Genomic DNA, 21149 nt, shown 5'->3' on the forward strand with positions numbered 1-21149 from the left:
TTTTTTTTTTTTTTTATCGTCGCGATTGTTTATCTTTTGCGACTTCGTGATTTACAACAGAGAAAAGATTTCATCCCTGTGGAAAAAATAACTGTTTTCGATCGAGCAAGCGGTAAAAGGAGTGCAATTGCGCTTTCTGTTCTTCTCACATCGAATACATCGTCGGTGTGTAATATTTTTGTTTTTTTTTCCCACAACTGTATACAAATGCGTGTATAGAAAATAAGTTTTAAATAAAAATCACAAAACAATTACAATTAATTTTATCAACGTAGTACAAGACACACACACACACATACACATACACACACACACACACATAAATAAATAGTTAAATATACATCATGTAAAATAATCTCTCGTCTCGCCTGCGTGTGCGTTTGCGTTTGCGTGACTTCCAAACAAAAAAAAATCTGTTCGCTCGACGATCAAGAAAGACGTTCGTGTGTGCGGCAAAGTCTTAACGTGTCATCGCGCGTAGACGTCGTCGTTGTGGAACTCAGCAACTCGCGTCTTTGTCTCGCACGACGATTTTGAAACCAGATCTTTATCTACAATTGCAAAACACAAAAAATTTCAATAATCTCCCCTCTCATATTTCGCGCGTCTCGTCGCATGCAAACTTGAAAGATTGATTAAACAACGATATAGTGTATATATATATATCTGTTTGTTTTATTTACCACACACTAAGCGCAAAATATCGTCACGAAATTTACATACAAACACGCTAGAAATATATCTGACATATCGAGAGAACGAACTTTTTCTGACGTACTTTGCTCTGCGGCAGTCTCAACGTCGCGGATATCTCGATGACGTCGTTCCTGGAAAGATAAGCGCTTCTCCTGTACCTATTCTCCAACACTTCCAACTGCGACGACGAGAACGGGATGCGGGGATGATCGCCCGCACGTCGCTTCGTTCTCTTCTCGACGAGGGATCTTCTGGGCAACTTCGGCGGTCTATATCTGGTATAATGAAGCCACGTTAAATCGCTTCTTCGTGTCGCATCCACGCGAATAACGTCGTTATTCGTTTCCGCGACAACGACGCGTTCCTCATCATCGCGTTCCTCCTCTTTCCCGTATCTCGTTCCCAGTAATCGTTCCCGCAACTCGTTCTTCGTCTCTCTATCCCGCGCGATATTTTCCTCTTCGTCGACGCGGCGTTTCCGCGATTTTCGCGCGACGCCGTCGTCGTCGTCGTCGTTTCGAATCGCGTCGTCGTCGCGTTCATCAAGAGACAACCGCGTCTCGCAGCAACACGACGACGTCGTATCGTTCGCCAGTATACGAGCTATGCTGAAGTCCGTGTTCCTCATCCGCGAGCCCCGTTCGTCCTCGCTCGTCATCCCGAGTATATCAACTAAAAACCCTCCGAGAGATACATTTCGTTATATATATATATATATAGGTACATGATACCGCGTGTACAAGCGCGCTCACGGGGTGTGTGCGCGCTTCTCTCGAGTGCCCCGTGGGGTACGTTTTACCCCTCTTTTTTTTTTATTTCGCGAAACGCATCTCCTCTTTGTGGCCGAATCCAAATTAGACGCATAGTTGCACGCGCGATGGCTATCGCGTTGCTCGCACGACGACAACGACGACGACGACGACGGGGCGTTTCACGCTCCGTTTCGCCGCTCGTATGTACCTGTCCCCCCTCATTGTTGTGCATGCTCTTATACCAGTGTATTATCTTGTGACCGCATCTTCGGCTACCGGTAATAACAATGTAATTGATACTCTGTAGCCGAGGGACCGGATCATCGACCACACAGTCGAGGAGGGGGTCCGGAGATTCTGAAAAAACCCTCGTCGGTTCTCCTTTTGATTTTCTATAGGACAGATGTGCCGACGCACCGAAGCCTGCATAATTAAAAAGCCACAGGGGTCAACTAATCCGATAATATATCCATCTAGTCGACGTAAATATTGAACAAACCTCCCCCCGCCGCCCCCCTTCCGATGCAATTGGTCTTTTGTATCCCGCGATATATATATATATATATATATATATACGCCGCGATTTTTGTGCATACACACCGCGCGTTCTATTGTATTTAGAAAATGGTTTTATTGTATCTTCTTGGAAAACTCTCGCAACCTTGATTGAATCTGATCTGGTTTTTTTTTTTGCGCGCAATGAAAACTTGTGCAATTTTAATCAACGCTCGCGAGAAAGAGATATAAATAAGTAGACTTGTCGCGGATTGTGGTTTTTTCTTTTTTTTTTTCTTTTTTGCTCGAAATCCTTGATACAAGTGCGACGCGAACGAAGGATTTACGCGCTTGTTCGGTGCGCGTCAATTCGAAAAACTCTTTATCGAAGACAAAATAATTGTTTTCCCGCGCGTTACACGGGCGTGCGATTTTCAGAAGTGGAATAAAAAAAATTTCGCGCGTAATCTCGAGTAAACGCGACGATAAGAGAGAAACGCATATATGTGTCGCATTAAAATAAAACACAAACATGAAACTCGGTCTACACGCAGGCCAAAGCATATAGCATTTCGCGCGATAACATTTATCTTTTCGAACTTGTCTCAGGCGCGCGGACAATCTCGTTTCGACGAATCGAGTGATCCCCGCGTCTGTCAAAAGGCGGGGAGCGCAACTTTGTGTGTGTGTGTGTGTGTGTGTGTGCGTGTGTTGCAATTGCGTCACACCGCCGGATCCGAAATAAACCTTCGCCGTCCGAATAAAATTTCCCTCCGTCATTCTTCGAGACATCTCGAAGGCCAAGAGCCATCAAGATTTCAGGCTCGGTTGAAAAACGAGCGTGTGTCTCAATTTGTATACGTACCAGACGACGCGCTTTGTCACGTGCGCGCGTTCCCGCACTTTTAAGCGCGATACACACGGACGATCGAATCGATATGGCGGGCGATTGTAATAGACGATTGAAAAAAAAGAAACGTCGCAATCGCGCGTACAATATATCTATAAGCGGATCTTATTTATCCGAAGAGGATAAGGAGGGAGAGACAACCGGATATTTTTTTGGGAAGGTGGAAACGCGAAATAACGGATCGAAGTTACGCGAGCCGGACGCGGCGTTCGAATCCAATAGAAATCGAGCTTTACGGAGCCACGAATCGGGTGGTAGGTAGGTTAGATTCTCGCCGCGAGAAACGAGGAGCGTGACAGCGGGGGAGAAGAGGATTTAACGCCGAGGCTGAGATACGCGATCAAAAGCGGCGGCGACTCGCCGCGATCGTTCCGTCCGATTTCCGCTGCGTCAGCTGTTTCGTCGCGTGGCGACGACAGGAAGAAGCAAAGGCGCGTCCGCCGGAACCCTCCTAGCGGCGACACTTCACGCTTTTCCTTCGCGCTCGCGTTTTCGTCAATCGACGATTCTCTATCGCGCATTACACATACGTACATAACATTTGTACATGTCCGCGTGCACGAGGATGCAGCAGCAACAACAAACGAATCAGCAGGCGAACGGCAACGATTCCCTGGCGTCGCCGAGAAAGAAACAACGAATGTCCATGTCGAGCGGCGGTTCCATCTCGAAGGTCACGGTGGTTCTCGGCGCGCAATGGGGCGACGAGGGCAAGGGGAAGGTCGTGGACATGTTAGCGATGGACGCTGACGTTGTCTGTAGATGTCAGGTATTATATTTGGTTTTTTTTTTTTTTTTTTTTTGGATTTTTGAATTTCTCCTTCTTCTCGTTCTTTTTGTTTCCTTTTGTTCCTCTTTCTCCTTCCTTCTTGTTGGTTTTTTTTTATTTTTTTCCGGTATTGTCAGTCACGTCTTCGGAACAGACGCGCGTTTCCCGCCTCTTCTCAACTTCGCGCCTCGAATTCTCGACTGTTTATTCGAAAGACTCGGTTTTTTTTTTTTTTTTTTTTTTTTAAATAAAAAAAAATTGGAACTGCACGTACTACCGCGTAAAATAAAGCGCACGTTTTTACTTGAGTATTGTGACAAAAAAAAAACCTTGAACACTAACTTTTCCTTGTCATTATAATAGAAATGATACGCGGTATGTTGAGATCATTAAAAATATAATTTGACTATTTTATGAGTGACAAATGATAGCGCATGACATTTCTCTTTCTCTCTTACTCTGTCTCTCTCTCTCTCATACACACACACAAAACGTGGTTTACCACGTTTTATTTTTAGAAATAACCGCATGTCACCTGACCTGACTATATATATATATTACAAACATCTATGGCAATGTAACCTGTATTTTTCCGTGCTTGTCATTACATAATTGACAATTATGAATGAATGAATGCTTCTAAAAGATTACCTCTTATCTTTATGTATGACTCGAATACAGCAAATCACACTTTGTATTTTTTTTTTTTTTTTTTGCACCTTATTGTGCCATAAATTATATTTCCTAGTTTTATTTTTTCTTTATCACAAGGATATTTTGCAAGGACAGTTGTCTCGCTTGTTCACGTAATTCATTTGCTGATAAAATCGATGAATAATTTTTAATGAATAATTAATTTGTGAATGTTAATGTCAGCAAATTTGAGTTATGTAATATCAGACTACAGTAATCCATGAATATCTTTAAGGAAACAATAATGTTGATAGAAGAAACATATGTGGCTAAATGAATATTGATGACATATTTATAGTATAATTTCGTACAAATGTTGTTAAGAGTAATATCTTGGCCATAATACAATTTATATTTTTATTCTCTAAATTCTTCTCTCATTACTTTTCATTTCTTTAATTTACATTTCGTTATGTTGATAAGATAGATATATCTCTCTGTCACAAAGTTCTAATATGCCTGTTGCTTTATGCCATTCAGAAAAAGCTGGTTTTGATTTTCAATTCAATAATACAATCTTTTCTGTTCATAAAAAAAAATATAATGGCATGCCCTGTTTCTTCAAGTTATTAATGTAATTTCACAGGGAGGAAATAATGCAGGGCATACTGTAGTAGTAGAAGGTGCCGAATTCAACTTTCACCTTCTGCCTAGTGGAATAATCAATCCCAGATGCAAATCCGTAATAGGTAATGATTTTTTCAAATCAACAAGTTAAAAATTAATCAAATTTTTATTCTGGCTTGTGCACTCGAAAAGAAAAAAAAGTAACATTACCTCTGTGATGAAATTAATTTGTGACAAAGGAGTGTAGAGTTGCAAGTTTAAATTCATCAAAATCATTATACAAAACAGGCAATTATTCCACTTGCTCGTAGGTTACCCTATGCCTTTTGGTACATAGATAATGGATATACATTACGTTGTGTTACTCTTTTAAATAATAATCTATTATAAAATTATTATTACAAATTGTACGTGTAATTAATGTTAAAAGGATTATGCAATTGTGTTCAGTTTCGATAAATATTACTATATGTTTGAACTTTCTTCTGTTTGCAGGCAATGGAGTAGTGATTCACTTGCCAGGTCTATTTGAGGAATTGGAGAAGAACGAGGCCAAAGGACTCAAAAATTGGGAGGACAGGCTTGTAATATCAGATCGGGCGCATATAGTTTTTGATTTTCACCAACAGGTCGATGGATTGCAAGAACTGGAAAAAGGCACACAGTCATTGGGAACCACAAAGAAAGGTATCGGACCGACGTATTCCAGCAAAGCTTCCAGAAATGGGCTCAGAATCGGAGATCTTCTCGGAGACTTTGAAAAATTCTCTCAGAAATTCAATACCTTGGTCACGTCGTATCAAAAGATGTTTCCCGCTCTGCATGTTGATGTTAAAGCTGAATTGGAGCGTTACAAGGAGTATGTGTAATTTAACACACAGCTTTGTCATTCGCGTCGATATCGCGATTTGCGATAAACAACAAACAACAACGATTCTTTTTCGCAGATTTTCGAAACGCATAAGGCCGTACGTGAAAGAAACGGTGCAGTATCTGCATCAAGCGTTGAAAGACGGAAAAAAAGTTCTGGTGGAAGGCGCCAACGCGGCTATGTTGGACATCGATTTTGGTACTTATCCGTATGTGACGAGCTCGAACTGCAGTATAGGCGGGGTGTGCACGGGACTTGGTTTACCTCCTAGCACAATCGGCGAGATAATCGGTGTCGTGAAGGCTTATACCACGAGGGTAGGCGACGGACCATTTCCCACAGAACTTTCGTGCTCTATCGGAGAATTACTGCAGAGTCGAGGTCACGAAATCGGCGTAACTACAAAGCGAAAGAGACGATGTGGTTGGCTCGATTTGCCGTTGTTGAAATTCACAACGTTGGTCAACGGGTATGTATGTGCAAATTATTTCACGTCAAAGATGCAATGTGTTTATTTTCTCTTCCAATCGAAATTGTGCACGTTATTGTACAGTTTTAGCGTCAATACATGCTATGTTTTAAATCTCGATACTTCTATTATTACAGATACACTTCCATATGTTTAACGAAACTCGATATTTTGGATACATTGCCAGAGATAAAAGTGTGCATTGGATATCGGCTAAATGGAAAAGATATAGATTATTTTCCAAGCAGCACTTGGGAGCTAGCAAAAGTGGAATCCGTGTATAAAACGATAGAAGGTTGGCAATCTACAACCGAGGGCGTGCGCTCCTTGGACAAATTACCTCTTAATGCACATAAATATATACAGCTTATAGAAGAGTACTTGGGCGTGCCAGGTAATATAAATGGTTTTGCGCACAAAATTTGTTGGAACATAATTCATTGTTGCTTCATATACACATTGTAGCACACAAAATTCAAATCTACGAAACTAAGAATTTATTTTGTTGCAGTCAAATGGATTGGCGTTGGAGCAGGCCGAGAGAGCGTGATCACTCTCTGACGACACACGGTGCACAAAATGTTACTTAACTACGTCGCATTAAATGTATTACTAATTTTAATTTTATTTATAATTTTTCTTCGCAATGCAAAGCTGATGAGCGCACAGAAAACAAAATTTGCTAATATTTTCAGTAATTGTAGAATTATTCTTGAACTTAATTGAATGTGCATACATACAATATTATATTATTGTACACACATATAATATTATATTATTGTGTAATAATGTTTAGTCAATTTTGTAGTCGGTATCTAACAAACAAATGAACGATCATTAGGATCAATGAGAAAAAATCTTATACATATTATATATATATATACATATATAAATTATTTATATATATATATATATATCTATAACGTGTATAAGTATATAATTGTATATGTAATACATGTATATTATATATATGTATACATATATATTGCGGTATAAATTTATCTTTTATTACCTTGATTCGTTATACATATTGTAAATAGAAATGTATGCAATTTGAACACTAAATGTAACAATGCTGCCATATCTTTGTTGTTGTTTAAACTGTGCAAAGTAAATATTGATAATTTTTGGTGTATTTAAGAAAAAAATTTTAATTTTCTTTACATTATGCAAAAGAGCAAGTGTGTCACTATTTATTTATACTCTGCAATCCTAACTTAAATTATGTAAATTCCAAATATAGAAATCTCTATATTACGAAATAATTCTATATTACAAAGTAACGATGTAGCCCTCAAAATTTCCTATATTTTTAAAAACTTTAGCAGTATTTTTTACATTTCTTTATGATTATGGTAAATTTCGGCGCACATTCAAAATAATAATATGTTAGTATATATACATATCTACACAGACACAGACGCGACAGTATCGCAAAACTGACTTATATTTGTGATTGTCTGACCTGACCAACATGATTAGTCAATTACGTGAGGTCTTCGATCAGCGTCTGCGTCTTATCTAATAAACTTTTTACATTACGTCAGTCAGTCAAATAGTTTTAATCGGATTTGTGTACGGTGAGACGTTTTTATTGGCTGACGTTGTTTCGCGCAAGGTTCACGCGATTACGCCGCATGGAAAGGCAGTTTGAGCATCCCGTCTATATTGCAAACTATCACAGGAGACATGGTGACAGGAGACGCTGAAATGACTCTATTTGATGGGAAAATTGAAATAATTGTGCGATATATTCGTTGACTTGAGAGCGCTAAAAGATTTGACCGAACTAATTGATTTTCTAAATCTTCAGTCTCTGTATTTTGCGATTTATGACTACTGTCATTCGGGCCTGAAAGTAAGTATCAAGTTATTTCTGAAGATGCGTAATAGCAGCCCTTAATATTGCGCTATTAACTTTCAGCAGAATGGTGAATTCATCGTCGAACGTGACGGTGTCGAGTATTCTGAAGAATAAAAGTTCGGAGGAGGATGAACCTCGCAAGAAGAGCCGAGAAGAATGGCGAAAAGCCAAAGAACTCGAAGAAGCCAGAAAAGCAGGCACGGCTCCGGCTGCCGTGGACGAGGAAGGCAAGGATATAAATCCTCACATTCCTCAATACATCAGCTCGGCGCCATGGTACTTCGGTGCTAAGACACCTACCCTGAAGCATCAGAGACCTCAGCCCGAAAAACAGAAGCAATTCAATTCCATCGACGAGTGGTACAATCGCGGTGTGGACACATCTCATGTAGCAAACAAGTACCGCAAAGGCGCCTGCGAGAACTGCGGCGCGATGACTCACAAGAGGAAGGAATGCATGGAGAGACCGCGCAAGGTCGGAGCGAAATACACGAATTCCAAAATAGCTCCGGACGAATTCACACAACCGGAACTTTCGCTGGATTATGACGGCAAAAGAGACAGATGGGCGGGTTACGATCCGGCTGAGCACAAAGCCATAGTGGAGGAACATCAGAAAATAGAGGAAGCCAAGAGACAGATGCGCGCTGAGAAACTCGCGACAGAGGAGGAGGAGGAGGAGGAGGAGGAGAGTGACGAACAAGACGACAACTCGGACAAGGATGAGGACAAGTACGTAGACGAAGTTGACATGCCTGGCACAAAGGTCGACTCCAAGCAACGTATAACCGTGAGAAATTTGCGTATTCGAGAAGACACCGCAAAATACTTGCGCAATTTAGATCCCAACTCGGCCTACTACGATCCAAAAACTAGGAGCATGCGAGACAATCCATATGTAGGTGCGGATACCGAAGTGGATTACAAAGGAGAGAACTTCATACGTTTCTCCGGTGACACACAGAAACATGCGAACGCACAGTTGTTCGCTTGGGACGCGCACGAGAAAGGAGTGGACGTTCATCTGCTTGCCGAGCCTACGAAATTGGAATTGTTGAAGCAGGAATACGACAAGAAACGTGACGAATTGAAGGACAAGGCGCGCGACAGCATAATCGAACGTTACGGAGGTGAGAAGCATCTCGAGGCGCCGCCGAAGACTCTCTTGTTGGCGCAAACCGAAGATTATGTGGAATATTCAAGATATGGCAAAATAATAAAAGGCCAAGATAGACAGATAGTACGATCCAAGTACGAGGAAGATGTCTATCCGAACAATCACACGTCGGTCTGGGGATCTTATTGGCAGGACGGACAGTGGGGCTATCAATGCTGCCGATCCTTCATCAAAAATTCATACTGTACCGGGGAACGGAACTCCGAGAAGAAAACGGCAGACGCGGCGATTGAACAAGACAACGCGCCGCCCGCACAAATATTCGAAACGGAAGAAACGAACAACGATCGTTCCTCAAACAGCGAGTTCTCGTCGGACGACGAAGGCGCAAAGAATAAAAAGGAAAAACAAAGCAAAGCGGCGAAACGAAAATTAAAGAAACAAAAACAAAAAGAGTATCGAAAGAACAAGAAGCTGAAAAATTCAGACGACAAACTGAAAGAAGCACTGAGGAAGGAAGTGGAACACACAAAGAAGACGGATGAATTTTTGCGAATGGACGAGAGAAAACGTCCGTACAACAGCATGTATGAGGCAAAACCACCGTCCGCCGAAGAAATAGAAGCGTATCAAATGAAGCGCAAGCATTACGAAGATCCCATGGCTCACTTTCTCTAAACGCAACATTTATTATTGCGCTTGTTTTTATTTTTAATTAGACCACGTGCGTTAACATACGTTGTGTATATATGTATATGTAAATATTTGCAATGGCATAAGTGTACGAAAGCACGGGACAACCGAAAAGATTGAAGAGTGTGAAAAAACGTGATCGTAACGACGATCCAATGACTCGCGCCTTTCCGAAATATATATAGAATATTTATTTATTTTAATTTATATATGTATATATATAATTATTCGTAACTATGTGTATAAAAACAATTATATATGTATATACATGTAAATATATGTATAAGGAAAAATAATTTATTTGTATAAATAGATATTGTATGTATAAATATATGTATCTGGTAGAGAATGTGATTGAAAGTTTTTTTGTTCGTTCTGATTCTCATCTTTCATTGAAGTACAAAATGTCGCGCCAACGGTGATAGCGCGCTTTTCAAAAAAAACGCAGCCTATGAAAACCAATTTATTATTATATGAACCTAACTGGGAATCGATTCTGTATCACGCAGTGTAGTAAAAATTACAAAAATAAGCGAATTCACTAAAATATCTATGATCTCATTGGTCAACAATTGGTAAATTTGCTTCATCACTTTTGTAATTTTCATTAGATCACATGGATACGGAATCGATCCCCTGGGTCTGTGTGTTTTATGTGACTCGCTGTAAAGCAGAGCCTTTCAACTGATCACGTGACTGCATAGACTTCATAGCTGGAACTGTTGGAAGCGCAGTTACTCGCAGTTACTCGGTTGGTTGATCGTTGATATTTAGTACGTATCGTACGTATGTTACAATAATGGCGGGGTCTATAGAGATACCACTTCGTGACACGGATGAGGTAAGTATTTTTTGTTCTACCGATCATATGCTTAATTCGCTTCCTTAACAGTAGTCTACTCACAAATAGAAAAATATGTTTAAAGTGCAAAAGTTTTTTAACACAAATGATAATATTATTACAAAGTCTCTCTTAACCTCCTCAATGCAGACCGTTTACTGCCTATGTAAAAATTAAGATGTTTAATAGTCAACAATATTTAATTACAATAGAGAGTTTAATTTCTTACAATCTTGCAGGTCATAGAACTTGGCTTGGATCAGTTACCAGAAGGGGATGAAGTTTTAGGAATTCTACGACAGGAACATGCTCAGCTCCATATTTGGGTTAATTTGGCTGTATGTGTAAAAACTGATATATATATTTTATATACGTGTGTATTTATATTTTGAAGCAAAAACAAAAGTATATTTGTAGATGTAGTTTTCTCACTTATCGGGATTTATTTTTGTTTTAGTTGGAATACTACAAGCAGCAAAAGATCAGTGATTTTATTAAGATACTTGAATCATCTCGTCTCGATGCAAATATTGACTACCGTGACTATGAAAAAGATCAAATGCGTGCACTCGACATGTTGGCTGCCTATTATGTTCAGGAAGCCAACAAAGAAAAAAATAAGGACAAAAAGAGAGATTTGTTTACAAAAGCTACATTATTGTATACAACAGCTGACAAAATCATCATGTACGATCAGGTACGTTTCTTCAATTGTTATTTTTACAACAAATATATTATTTTGGCTTCAGTTTTTACACTTGCTTCAATTTTATTTTTTACAATTACAGAATCACTTGCTCGGCAGAGCTTATTTCTGCTTACTCGAAGGTGACAAAATGGAGCAGGCTGATGCTCAGTTCAATTTTGTGCTTAATCAATTGCCAAATAACATACCTTCTCTACTGGGCAAAGCCTGTATCGCTTTTAACAAAAAAGATTACAGAGGCGCTCTTGCATTTTACAAAAAAGCTCTGAGGACTAATCCGCACTGTCCAGCTGCCGTCAGATTGGGAATGGGTCATTGTTTCATGAAACTGAACAACCAAGAGAAAGCTCGACTCGCGTTCGAGAGAGCTTTGCAATTGGATGGACAATGCGTCGGTGCGCTAGTTGGTCTTTCCGTTTTGAAACTGAATCAACAACAGCCCGATAGTATAAAAACTGGCGTACAAATGCTATCAAAAGCCTATACAATCGATTCGACGAATCCTATGGTACTGAATCATCTAGCGAATCATTTCTTCTTCAAGAAAGATTACAGTAAAGTTCAGCATTTGGCTCTGCACGCGTTTCACAATACAGAAAACGAAGCCATGCGAGCGGAATCTTGTTATCAACTGGCTCGAGCTTTTCACGTTCAAGTAAGTTTGTCGAAAGAAATTTGTTTGAAAATTTATATTCCGCATCGGCGCGTTTTAAGCGTTCAATAAAACGGTAATATCTATCTATCATTTCAGGGTGATTACGATCAAGCGTTTCAATATTACTATCAGGCAACGCAGTTCGCTCCGCCTGTGTTCGTATTACCGCATTTCGGCTTGGGACAGATGTACGTTTATCGCGGCGATTCCGAGAATGTAAGAACAATACACACGCCGCCATGTGTGTGTGTGTGTGTGCAAAATGTATTTTTAAAACTAATCGATCACAAATCCATAAAGTAATACTTTTATCTCTCTAATAAAAGGCGGCACAATGTTTCGAAAAAGTATTGAAAGTACAACCCGGCAATTACGAAACGATGAAGATTCTGGGATCCCTGTACGCGAATTCGAGTTCGCAATCGAAACGCGACATCGCGAAAAATCATTTGCGAAAAGTAACGGAACAGTTTCCCGACGACGTCGAAGCCTGGATCGAGTTGGCGCAGATATTGGAGCAAAGCGATCTCAACGCAGCCTTGAACGCTTACGGAACAGCGACCAGAATTCTAAAGGAGAAAGTACAGGCGGATATACCACCTGAAATTTTAAACAACGTGGGAGCGTTACATTACAGGTGCGCATGTGATTTACACATTACACGTTAATTTCGTTAAAAATACACTAACCACCATGTATTCTTTACATTCATTGTATTCAGACTCGGTAATTTGGAAGAAGCCAGAAAAAATCTGGAGGAATCTTTGGCGCGTTCGAAAGCGGATGCCCTGCACGATTCGGTCTATTACAATTCGATAGCGGTGACAACCACATATAACTTGGCGCGACTCAACGAAGCGTTGTGCATATTCGATCGAGCGGAGAAACTGTACAAAGACATTCTAAAAGAGCATCCGAATTACGTGGATTGTTATCTTAGACTCGGCTGCATGGCCAGAGACAAGGGACAGATATACGAGGCGTCCGATTGGTTCAAGGACGCCTTGAGAATCAACAACGAGCATCCGGATGCGTGGTCCCTACTGGGCAATCTGCATCTGGCCAAGATGGAGTGGGGTCCCGGTCAGAAGAAATTCGAAAGGATTCTCAAGAATCCGTCAACAAGCACAGACGCTTATTCACTGATAGCTTTGGGCAATATCTGGCTCCAGACGTTGCATCAGAGTGGAAAGGACAAGGAAAGAGAGAAGCGACATCAAGATCGAGCACTGGCTATGTACAAACAGGTACAAAGAAGAAACGCGTCACGCGTGGACAGATCGTTCAGAGTGAGATTGCAATTTAATACATAAGATTGTTTTTGTTAGGTTTTGAGAAACGATCCGAAAAATATCTGGGCTGCGAACGGCATCGGCGCTGTGCTCGCGCACAAGGGTTGCGTGAACGAAGCGAGAGATATATTCGCTCAAGTGCGGGAAGCGACAGCGGAATTTTGCGACGTCTGGCTAAATATCGCGCACATTTATGTGGAGCAAAAACAATTCGTCAGTGCTATTCAAATGGTAAGTAGTCGGTGCTATTCAAATGATAAATAGTGCCACACATGTGTATAATTGATAAATACAAGCTGTGTCGATGTCAACCTTATTTTTCTTTATTTTGCAGTATGAAAATTGCTTGCGTAAATTTTATAAATATCATCACGTGGAAGTGTTGCAATATCTCGGTAGAGCTTATTTCAAAGCTGGCAAATTGAAAGAAGCAAAACTAACGTTATTGAAAGTAAGTAACGCGTTTGTGTGTGTCTTTTAAGTTCAATGAATTATTTTCCAATTTTGATGTTTGTAACATGTAATATTTTATGTTGATGCAATTTTTAGGCGCGCCGAGTAGCCCCACAGGACACCGTGTTACTGTACAACATCGCTCTTGTACTTCAACGATTAGCCACGCAAATCCTGAAAGATGAAAAATCAACTCTGACCACTGTACTTCAGGCGGTTCACGAATTGGGTCTTTCGCACAAATATTTCCAATATTTGTCGGCGCACGGCGACAGAATGGAGCAACTGGCCGATGGCGAAGCCAGAAGGTGTCAAGATTTACTGTCGCAAGCTCAGTATCACGTCGCGAGAGCAAGAAGATTGGACGAAGAAGAAAAAATGTTGAGGCGAAAGCAGGAAGAAGAGAGGTACGTCACGTTCTTTCGTTTGTACTACAATTTCTTTGAAAAATTACGTTATTTTATATTACACAAAAAATTCCTAAATTTATAGACAAGCTTTCAAAATGCGTCAAACGGAAGAGCAACGCAAACTGGAAGAGATGCGACGTCAAAAAGAAGAAGAGATGCTGCAGAAGCGACAAGAATACGTGGAGAAAACCAAGAACGCGCTTGTATTCGGAGAAATGCCATCGGAGAAACCTGCGAAGAAAGGCAAAAGACCTCGAACCGATCAATATATCAGCGACAGTGGAGGATCCGGCGTGGACGAAGGCGGCAGGGATGAAACAACGAGAGATAGAAAACGCAAGAGGAAACCGAGCGGCGAAAGCAAAGATAAAAAAGGCAGAGGTAAAGGAAGACGCAAGAAGGAAGCTGAAAGTGGCGAAAGTGGTAAGAAAATAGAGTTTATTATTATTACACTCGATCTTTTTCGATCGCACGAACTACTGTGAAAATGACTCTTCCACAGGATCGGAAAGCGATCAACCGAAGCCTAAACGCGGCAAGAAAACTACCAAAATTAAGAAAGAGAAACGCAAAGGTGCGGTTGAGACGCTCAAAGGTAAATTGGTTAAATCAAAGGAAACTATCTCGACGAGTGAATCCGACAGCGATTCCGCCGGTGGCCTTAAAATCGCTAGCGGGTAAGCAGATTTTCGCGTTTGGTTTAAAAGTAAATCAAGATTCAAATGTATAACACGATTTATATGATATTGTATAAAAATAATAATTATTATTATTACAGTGCTGAAAGCGGCAACGAAAACCAAGCGCGCAGCGGCAGCAGCAGACAGCGAATCCGATCCGATTCGGAAGAGTCTCGAGCTTCGCGCTCGAGATCTCGTTCAAGATCCAAGTCCGGAAGCCGCTCGAGAAGCAGTTCGCGTTCAGTTTCTCGATCTCGATCTCGATCCGTTTCTGGATCCAGATCCAGAAGCGTCTCGAGATCGAAAAGTAGATCGGCATCCGGATCAAGATCAAGATCGAGATCAAGATCGAAATCGAGATCAAGATCGAAATCGAGATCGAGATCAAGATCAAAATCAAGATCAAGATCAAGATCAAGATCAAAATCAAGATCAAGATCAAGATCAAAATCAAGATCAAGATCAAGATCAAGATCAAAGTCAAGATCAAGATCAAAGTCAAGATCAAGATCAAAGTCAAGATCAAGATCAAAGTCAAGATCAAGATCAAGATCAAAATCAAGGTCAAGATCAAAATCAAGGTCAAGATCAAGATCAAGATCAAGATCAAGATCAAGATCAAAATCAAAATCAAAATCAAGATCAGGATCAGCGAAAAGCGGGTCGCGTTCAAGATCCAATAGCGGTTCTCGGCGAAGCGAATCGAAAGCGAGATCAAGGTCGAGCTCGAGAAAGAGCGGTTCCAAGTCCAGATCGCCGAGCGGTTCAAGAAAGTCACGCTCGAGATCCAGATCGAAAAGTGGCTCGCGCTCAGGTTCCGAGGAACGTCGCCAATCGAGAAGCAAGAGTCGGTCGCGGTCCAATTCGAAATCCGTTTCAAGATCCAAGTCCAGATCGAGAAGCGGCAGCAGATCTCGTTCACGCTCTAGATCAAAGAGTGGTTCCCGAAGCAGGAGTCCGAGCGGATCGGCGCGGTAAGATCGCGGTTGTTGTATTCGCGCGCGCGCGCGCTAATTTTAAACTTTATTAGTTTGTATTTTTTTTTTTCGAGTGTAAAACTTTATTTTCCTATCACTTTCGCCACTTTTAACTTCCTTCTTGCGTCTGTCTTCTTTAACTTTTTTTTTCTCTCTGCTTTCACCGCTCGCTTTCCTCTTTCTCTCGCTACGGAAAAATGACACAACTTTTGTTTACAGATCCGCATCCCCGGTATCTAGAAAATCAGTGTCGGGTAGCGGCGGTAGCGACAGCGAATAAAGTTATCGGCTTTAAGCTTGTTCTACATTGATCGCAAGCGCAAAAACGCAAGGAACAGGTCTGGTAGAATTGATCAAATCAGCCAATTGACCAGCAAGATTGGTCAATTCTACGAGATCTACTATACCTTGCGTTTGCGCTTGCGATCAATGTAGAACAAGCTGTAGAATGGGCTTTAAGGAAGAACCAAGATTATCACACATAGAAGATATATCACCCTTAATTCGATCGAGTGACATCTTCATTATTTTCTACAATATTTCTTTTGTTATTGTCTTCTATATTTAATCGAATATATTATTAATACATGTGCTACTGTGTTTAAATATATATATATATATACCTATAAATACACATCCGTTTGTATTCAGAGCATGTTATATTGTTTCAGAATAAAATATTCTTATGTATATAAAAAATCACGAAATTAACTTGGACCAAGGACATGTGTCTGCTATTAAGAAACTGATCAAAATCTTGGTCCAAGTTCTAGACAAGTTACCTTTGTGATGACTTTTAGCAATTTCGACGGATTGAAACGCTTCCGAAACGATTGATCGCGTCGCGATGAATCAAGATGATCGTCGATTTGTCAAATTGGCGCCTTCGATCGAGCGATTCGACTCGATCGAAAAGAAAGTCAGAGCGCAATCGCTTGTTTACTTGCGATTGGTTGACTTCCTGTGTGTTATAAAATTTTCTTCCGATAATTCGGTTCGCATGTAACCGCGCCCTTATACCGGACACGGATCCTTAGCGCTAGATAGCGCGAATAACGTGATCTTCTCGAACGCAACCTGTCTATGTTCATCTATGTTTATGCTACAGTCTATTGATGACAGATTTCTTAACCTCTTGAACGTTTTTATATGAATAAGTTCGATTCATGTTTTAGATGAATTCTTTTTCTTACTTCGAGTGATCCTTTTGGCTCTTGTGATCTTGCGTTCTACATAAAATCGAAGACAAATGAGCACAAGATCGCTCTCATTTGCCTTGAAAGACAAATAGGAAATCATTTGTCCTACAATTTAGAGAGTTGTATCTCTCTCTCTTCCAGTACTATCTTCAGTTCTATAAAACTTATGTTTTTTATTTATCGTTGCAATAATATTTCTTTTTTTTTTTTTTTAGTAATGTTTATTTTGCACTTTGTAGATACTACATGTGCAAGCGGTAATAATGGACAGTCTATTCACGCAAAATGTTCTTGATGAAGCAGAAGATATACCACAAATAGATGAGTCTGTTTGGATTCTTGGCAAGAAGTACAACGCTATAAAAGGTATGGGAATTATTTAAACCGCAATTATTTTGAACATAATAATTTTTAATATTGTATTCAATTTTAGAACTCGATGCAATACGCAGAGATATCCGATCAAAATTGTGGTTTACTTATCGCAAAGGTTTTATTCCTATTGGTGGTTGTAGCTCTACATTCACATCAGACAAAGGTTGGGGTTGTATGTTGAGATGTGGTCAAATGGTGCTTGCTCAAGCTTTAATCACATTACATTTAGGTATAACAAATACAACACCTCAACAATGTAGTCACATTTAGTAAAATAAATTATTTGTAAACCTTATATATATATATATTTTTACATATATAAAAAAAAAAAATAATCTAAGTTTAAATTTGAGTCATATGTGTAGGATATATTATATAAATTATTTTATAATTCAAACTCAATAATATCTGACATATAAAATAGGTAAAGACTGGCAATGGATACCAGAAACAAAGAACAGTACGTATATAAAAATTTTAAAACGCTTTGAAGATAAACGAGCTGCTGCCTTTTCTATTCATCAAATTGCATTGATGGGTGCATCAGAAGGAAAAGAAGTTGGACAGTGGTTTGGACCTAACACCATTGCACAAGTATTAAAGTATGCATTACTAAAAATACTTTTAATGAAAATCAACAGACATTTATCTACACAAAATATATGCATGTATATATTTGTGAAAACTAAATATATGCATGTACAGTAGGGAGCACCATATCGTGCGACTCCAGGGGAAATATTTTTCGGAAATTTCTCCTTTGGATGCTCTGTACTATCGCGCGCCGTTCTTCTTCGGTCTCCGCCAACGGTCCGAGATCGAAGGAGAAGAGCGCGCGGTAATAGGAGCAGCTAAAGAAGAAATTTCCGAGAAATANTTCCCCTGGAGCCGCACGATATAGTGCTCCCTACTGTATATATTCGTGTAAACTTCAAATCTTTATTTTCTCTTTTTCAAATACATCATACAAAGTCAAATTAGTATTAATTTAGTTTTATTAATAATTGCACATTTTACTTATTTAGTTACTTATTAACTCCTTCACTTAATGTTTTGATATATTTTATTTTTCAGGAAATTAGTTGTGTATGATGAATGGAGCTCCATTACTATACATGTTGCGCTAGACAATACATTAATAATTAACGATATTTGTAAGTATGTAGGTCTATTAAATGTTAAAAGTGTAATAATTTATTTATATTGACAATATATTTGTCATAATGTGTGTGTTACAAAATACGTACATATTTTATATAATTTATAAAATAAAAAAAATCTATTTACTCCCAAACATCACATATAGAAACCACATAAAAACCATACACATATATGTTTGTGTTATTTATGTGTATACATATATGTATATTATACATGTGTATATATATATGTATATAAAATTGACACAGTGAGACAGTGTAGAATAGATGGGGGCGTGACGGCGGAAATAGATGGAGAAATGCCCTTGAGGGCACCTAGTCAATGGAAACCTTTATTGTTGTTAATTCCTCTGCGCCTCGGACTCAGTGAGATAAATCCTGTGTATATTAATAGTCTTAAGGTAATATATAGCAATTATAGCATAAATTAATTTTAATTGACACAACTTGGTGAAACTATTAAGTTATTTTAATACGTACACATGGAATTGTATGTAGAATATTGTCAATTAGAAAAAAAAAACAATTTTTTCAGACATCATTTAAGATTTCACAATCTCTGGGAGTGATCGGAGGAAAACCTAATCTTGCTCTATACTTTATTGGTTGTGTAGGTTTGTATAAGCTACTTTCTAAAATTATTTCTACTAAATTTATATTAAATATTAACAGTTTTAAGAGTATACTAGATTTTCACTTAAAAAGATTTACTTTTATCGTAAATATTAAATACAAATTATTATTTAATAATAATAATTAAATTGTAAATATAGATTTAAATTATTTTTTATATTTTATATCATCACGACAAAACTTTATTGAGATATAACATTTATATAAATATATATATATATATGACATTGTATAGAAGAAAATTTCTGCTATATAAATTTCTTTATGAATTTTAAAGCTAATAAAATATAAATTCTTTACGATGTTATATTTTAAGATGTTTTTTTGAAAGCTATAAAATTCACACAATAAGCATAGCTATGTGAATAAAGATGCACGAAATAATGTTCTTAGGAGATGAAGTAATTTATTTGGATCCTCATACTACACAGAAATCAGGAAATATTGAAGACAAGACAAACGAAGAAGAAATCGAGATGGATGCAACGTATCACTGCAAAACAGCTAGTCGAATGCCTATTACGGATATGGATCCTTCTGTAGCACTTGTTAGTATATAGTTTCTCATTTATATCACAACAAACTAACTTGGAATAGAGTGAAGTTGAAAAAAAATTGCCAATAGGAGCCAAACACGCAGTGTACCTATTTAATTATTAAATATGTTTTTCTTGTCTTCACGCTTCTAACAAATAAGCCATAGCTTATATATAATGAGAAACTCACTCAATCTATCGTGCATACAGACGACTATTGTTATTTCTACATATTGTTTTGCGATTTGATGATAAAAGGTTTTTAAAAGAAAGAGTTTATATTTGTCTATTTTATTAATACAACTTGCTAAAATTTGGAAATTGATTGTTAGCTACTTGCGTTTATATATTGTAAACGTGCAAATCTACAAAATGATTATAATAAAAAAAAAAAAGAAATTCACAGAATTCGTAATAACTTTTTACAATTCTAGTGCTTCTTCTGTGCCACAGAAAAGGAATTCAAATCTTTATGTAAATCAATGCAAGAAGAATTACTTTTGCCAGAAAAGCATCAGCCATTGTTTGATCTTTGTACAGAACGTTTGGTACACTGGTCACCAGCGAAAGAAGCTGTTTCTGATGTGAAAGCAGCTTCCAGTTGTAAGTATCTGTCACGAAGATAAACAATGTGTAAACATCGAAGAACACAGAGTTTATATTTTTGTTGATATAATTCAAACTGCATGTGCCGTACGTGCTTCATATGTCTATAATATCAAGCTTCTTATTAATGTGTCATATATATTGAGTTTTCATATTTACTATAGCAACATTAATATCTAAGAAATATCAACTACACTTAGTGTAGTGCATTTTAGTCAAACTAAATATTGATAAAGTTATTTTTAGAGATCATCACACACACACACATTATTTTGTTATTAGTTTATTCTACACACAAATTTAAATTATTTTTTACAGTTGTAGACTTTGAACACATTGAACGTCAGTACGACACATCTGATGAAGATTTTGAACTGCTTGGTTGACATCTATCTAGTTCATCTAGTGTTATATGATAAGATGTAAAATAATAATTTAATATTACATGATAATATATGTGTGTTTTTAAAGACAATTTCTATTTTTGACTAGCGCAATAAAAACTTCAATGTTAATATAAAACAATTTAGTTATGTACATATATATATATATATATATATATTTTCAACGTGTAAATATATGTAACTTTTATCATTAGATTTATACACACACTTACAATGTGATTATCATCACGTATATAAATTTGTACTTTTCATGGCACAGAGATTGTATTAATTTGAGATTGTAACATTTCATTATAACTATGTATTATTTTTAATTAATTATATAT

The 21149-nt window shown here is 38.2% G+C and overlaps 5 protein-coding genes across 6 annotated transcripts; 4 read left to right on the forward strand and 1 right to left on the reverse strand.

Moving 5' to 3' along the window:
- Nucleotides 1-476: 476 nt before the first annotated feature.
- On the reverse strand, nucleotides 477-1354 carry LOC109853469. The gene is made up of 2 exons (XM_020425619.1): nucleotides 765-1354; nucleotides 477-551 (listed from the first exon to the last, which is right to left on the reverse strand). Exons 1-2 carry the CDS (start codon nucleotides 1352-1354, stop codon nucleotides 548-550), a joined length of 594 nt encoding a protein of 197 aa, XP_020281208.1. The 3' UTR covers nucleotides 477-547.
- Nucleotides 1355-2940: 1586 nt separating this feature from the next.
- Nucleotides 2941-7098, forward strand: LOC109853474 (adenylosuccinate synthetase). The gene is made up of 6 exons (XM_020425627.1): nucleotides 2941-3622; nucleotides 4902-5004; nucleotides 5378-5741; nucleotides 5830-6222; nucleotides 6360-6616; nucleotides 6734-7098. The coding sequence occupies exons 1-6, from the start codon at nucleotides 3401-3403 to the stop codon at nucleotides 6781-6783; spliced, it is 1389 nt and encodes a 462-aa protein (XP_020281216.1). The 5' UTR covers nucleotides 2941-3400; the 3' UTR covers nucleotides 6784-7098.
- A 733-nt stretch (nucleotides 7099-7831) lies between these two features.
- Nucleotides 7832-10099, forward strand: LOC109853414 (pre-mRNA-splicing factor Slu7-like). 2 transcript variants are annotated; one of them, XM_020425536.1, is made up of 2 exons: nucleotides 7832-8080; nucleotides 8147-10099. In XM_020425536.1, exon 2 carries the CDS (start codon nucleotides 8151-8153, stop codon nucleotides 9879-9881), a length of 1731 nt encoding a protein of 576 aa, XP_020281125.1. In that variant the 5' UTR covers nucleotides 7832-8080; nucleotides 8147-8150; the 3' UTR covers nucleotides 9882-10099. The 2 variants fall into 2 exon arrangements, with proteins under 2 accessions (XP_020281125.1, XP_020281126.1); XM_020425537.1 differs by having other exon boundaries at nucleotides 8150-10099.
- A 525-nt stretch (nucleotides 10100-10624) lies between these two features.
- On the forward strand, nucleotides 10625-16502 carry LOC109853448 (RNA polymerase-associated protein CTR9 homolog). Its single transcript, XM_020425594.1, has 14 exons — nucleotides 10625-10737; nucleotides 10977-11075; nucleotides 11195-11434; nucleotides 11526-12098; nucleotides 12195-12314; nucleotides 12425-12735; nucleotides 12820-13345; nucleotides 13427-13621; nucleotides 13725-13841; nucleotides 13940-14250; nucleotides 14336-14676; nucleotides 14756-14930; nucleotides 15032-15907; nucleotides 16130-16502. Exons 1-14 carry the CDS (start codon nucleotides 10696-10698, stop codon nucleotides 16188-16190), a joined length of 3987 nt encoding a protein of 1328 aa, XP_020281183.1. The 5' UTR covers nucleotides 10625-10695; the 3' UTR covers nucleotides 16191-16502.
- Nucleotides 16503-16965: 463 nt separating this feature from the next.
- On the forward strand, nucleotides 16966-20979 carry LOC109853488 (cysteine protease ATG4B). The gene is made up of 10 exons (XM_020425661.1): nucleotides 16966-17249; nucleotides 17349-17475; nucleotides 17543-17713; nucleotides 17909-18086; nucleotides 18559-18638; nucleotides 18894-19045; nucleotides 19180-19258; nucleotides 19671-19825; nucleotides 20248-20416; nucleotides 20738-20979. The coding sequence occupies exons 2-10, from the start codon at nucleotides 17373-17375 to the stop codon at nucleotides 20803-20805; spliced, it is 1155 nt and encodes a 384-aa protein (XP_020281250.1). The 5' UTR covers nucleotides 16966-17249; nucleotides 17349-17372; the 3' UTR covers nucleotides 20806-20979.
- Nucleotides 20980-21149: the final 170 nt, after the last annotated feature.

This window comes from Pseudomyrmex gracilis, unplaced genomic scaffold, assembly GCF_002006095.1.
Source record: "Pseudomyrmex gracilis isolate BER0280 unplaced genomic scaffold, ASM200609v1 scaffold_48, whole genome shotgun sequence".
NCBI lineage: Eukaryota > Metazoa > Arthropoda > Insecta > Hymenoptera > Formicidae > Pseudomyrmex > Pseudomyrmex gracilis.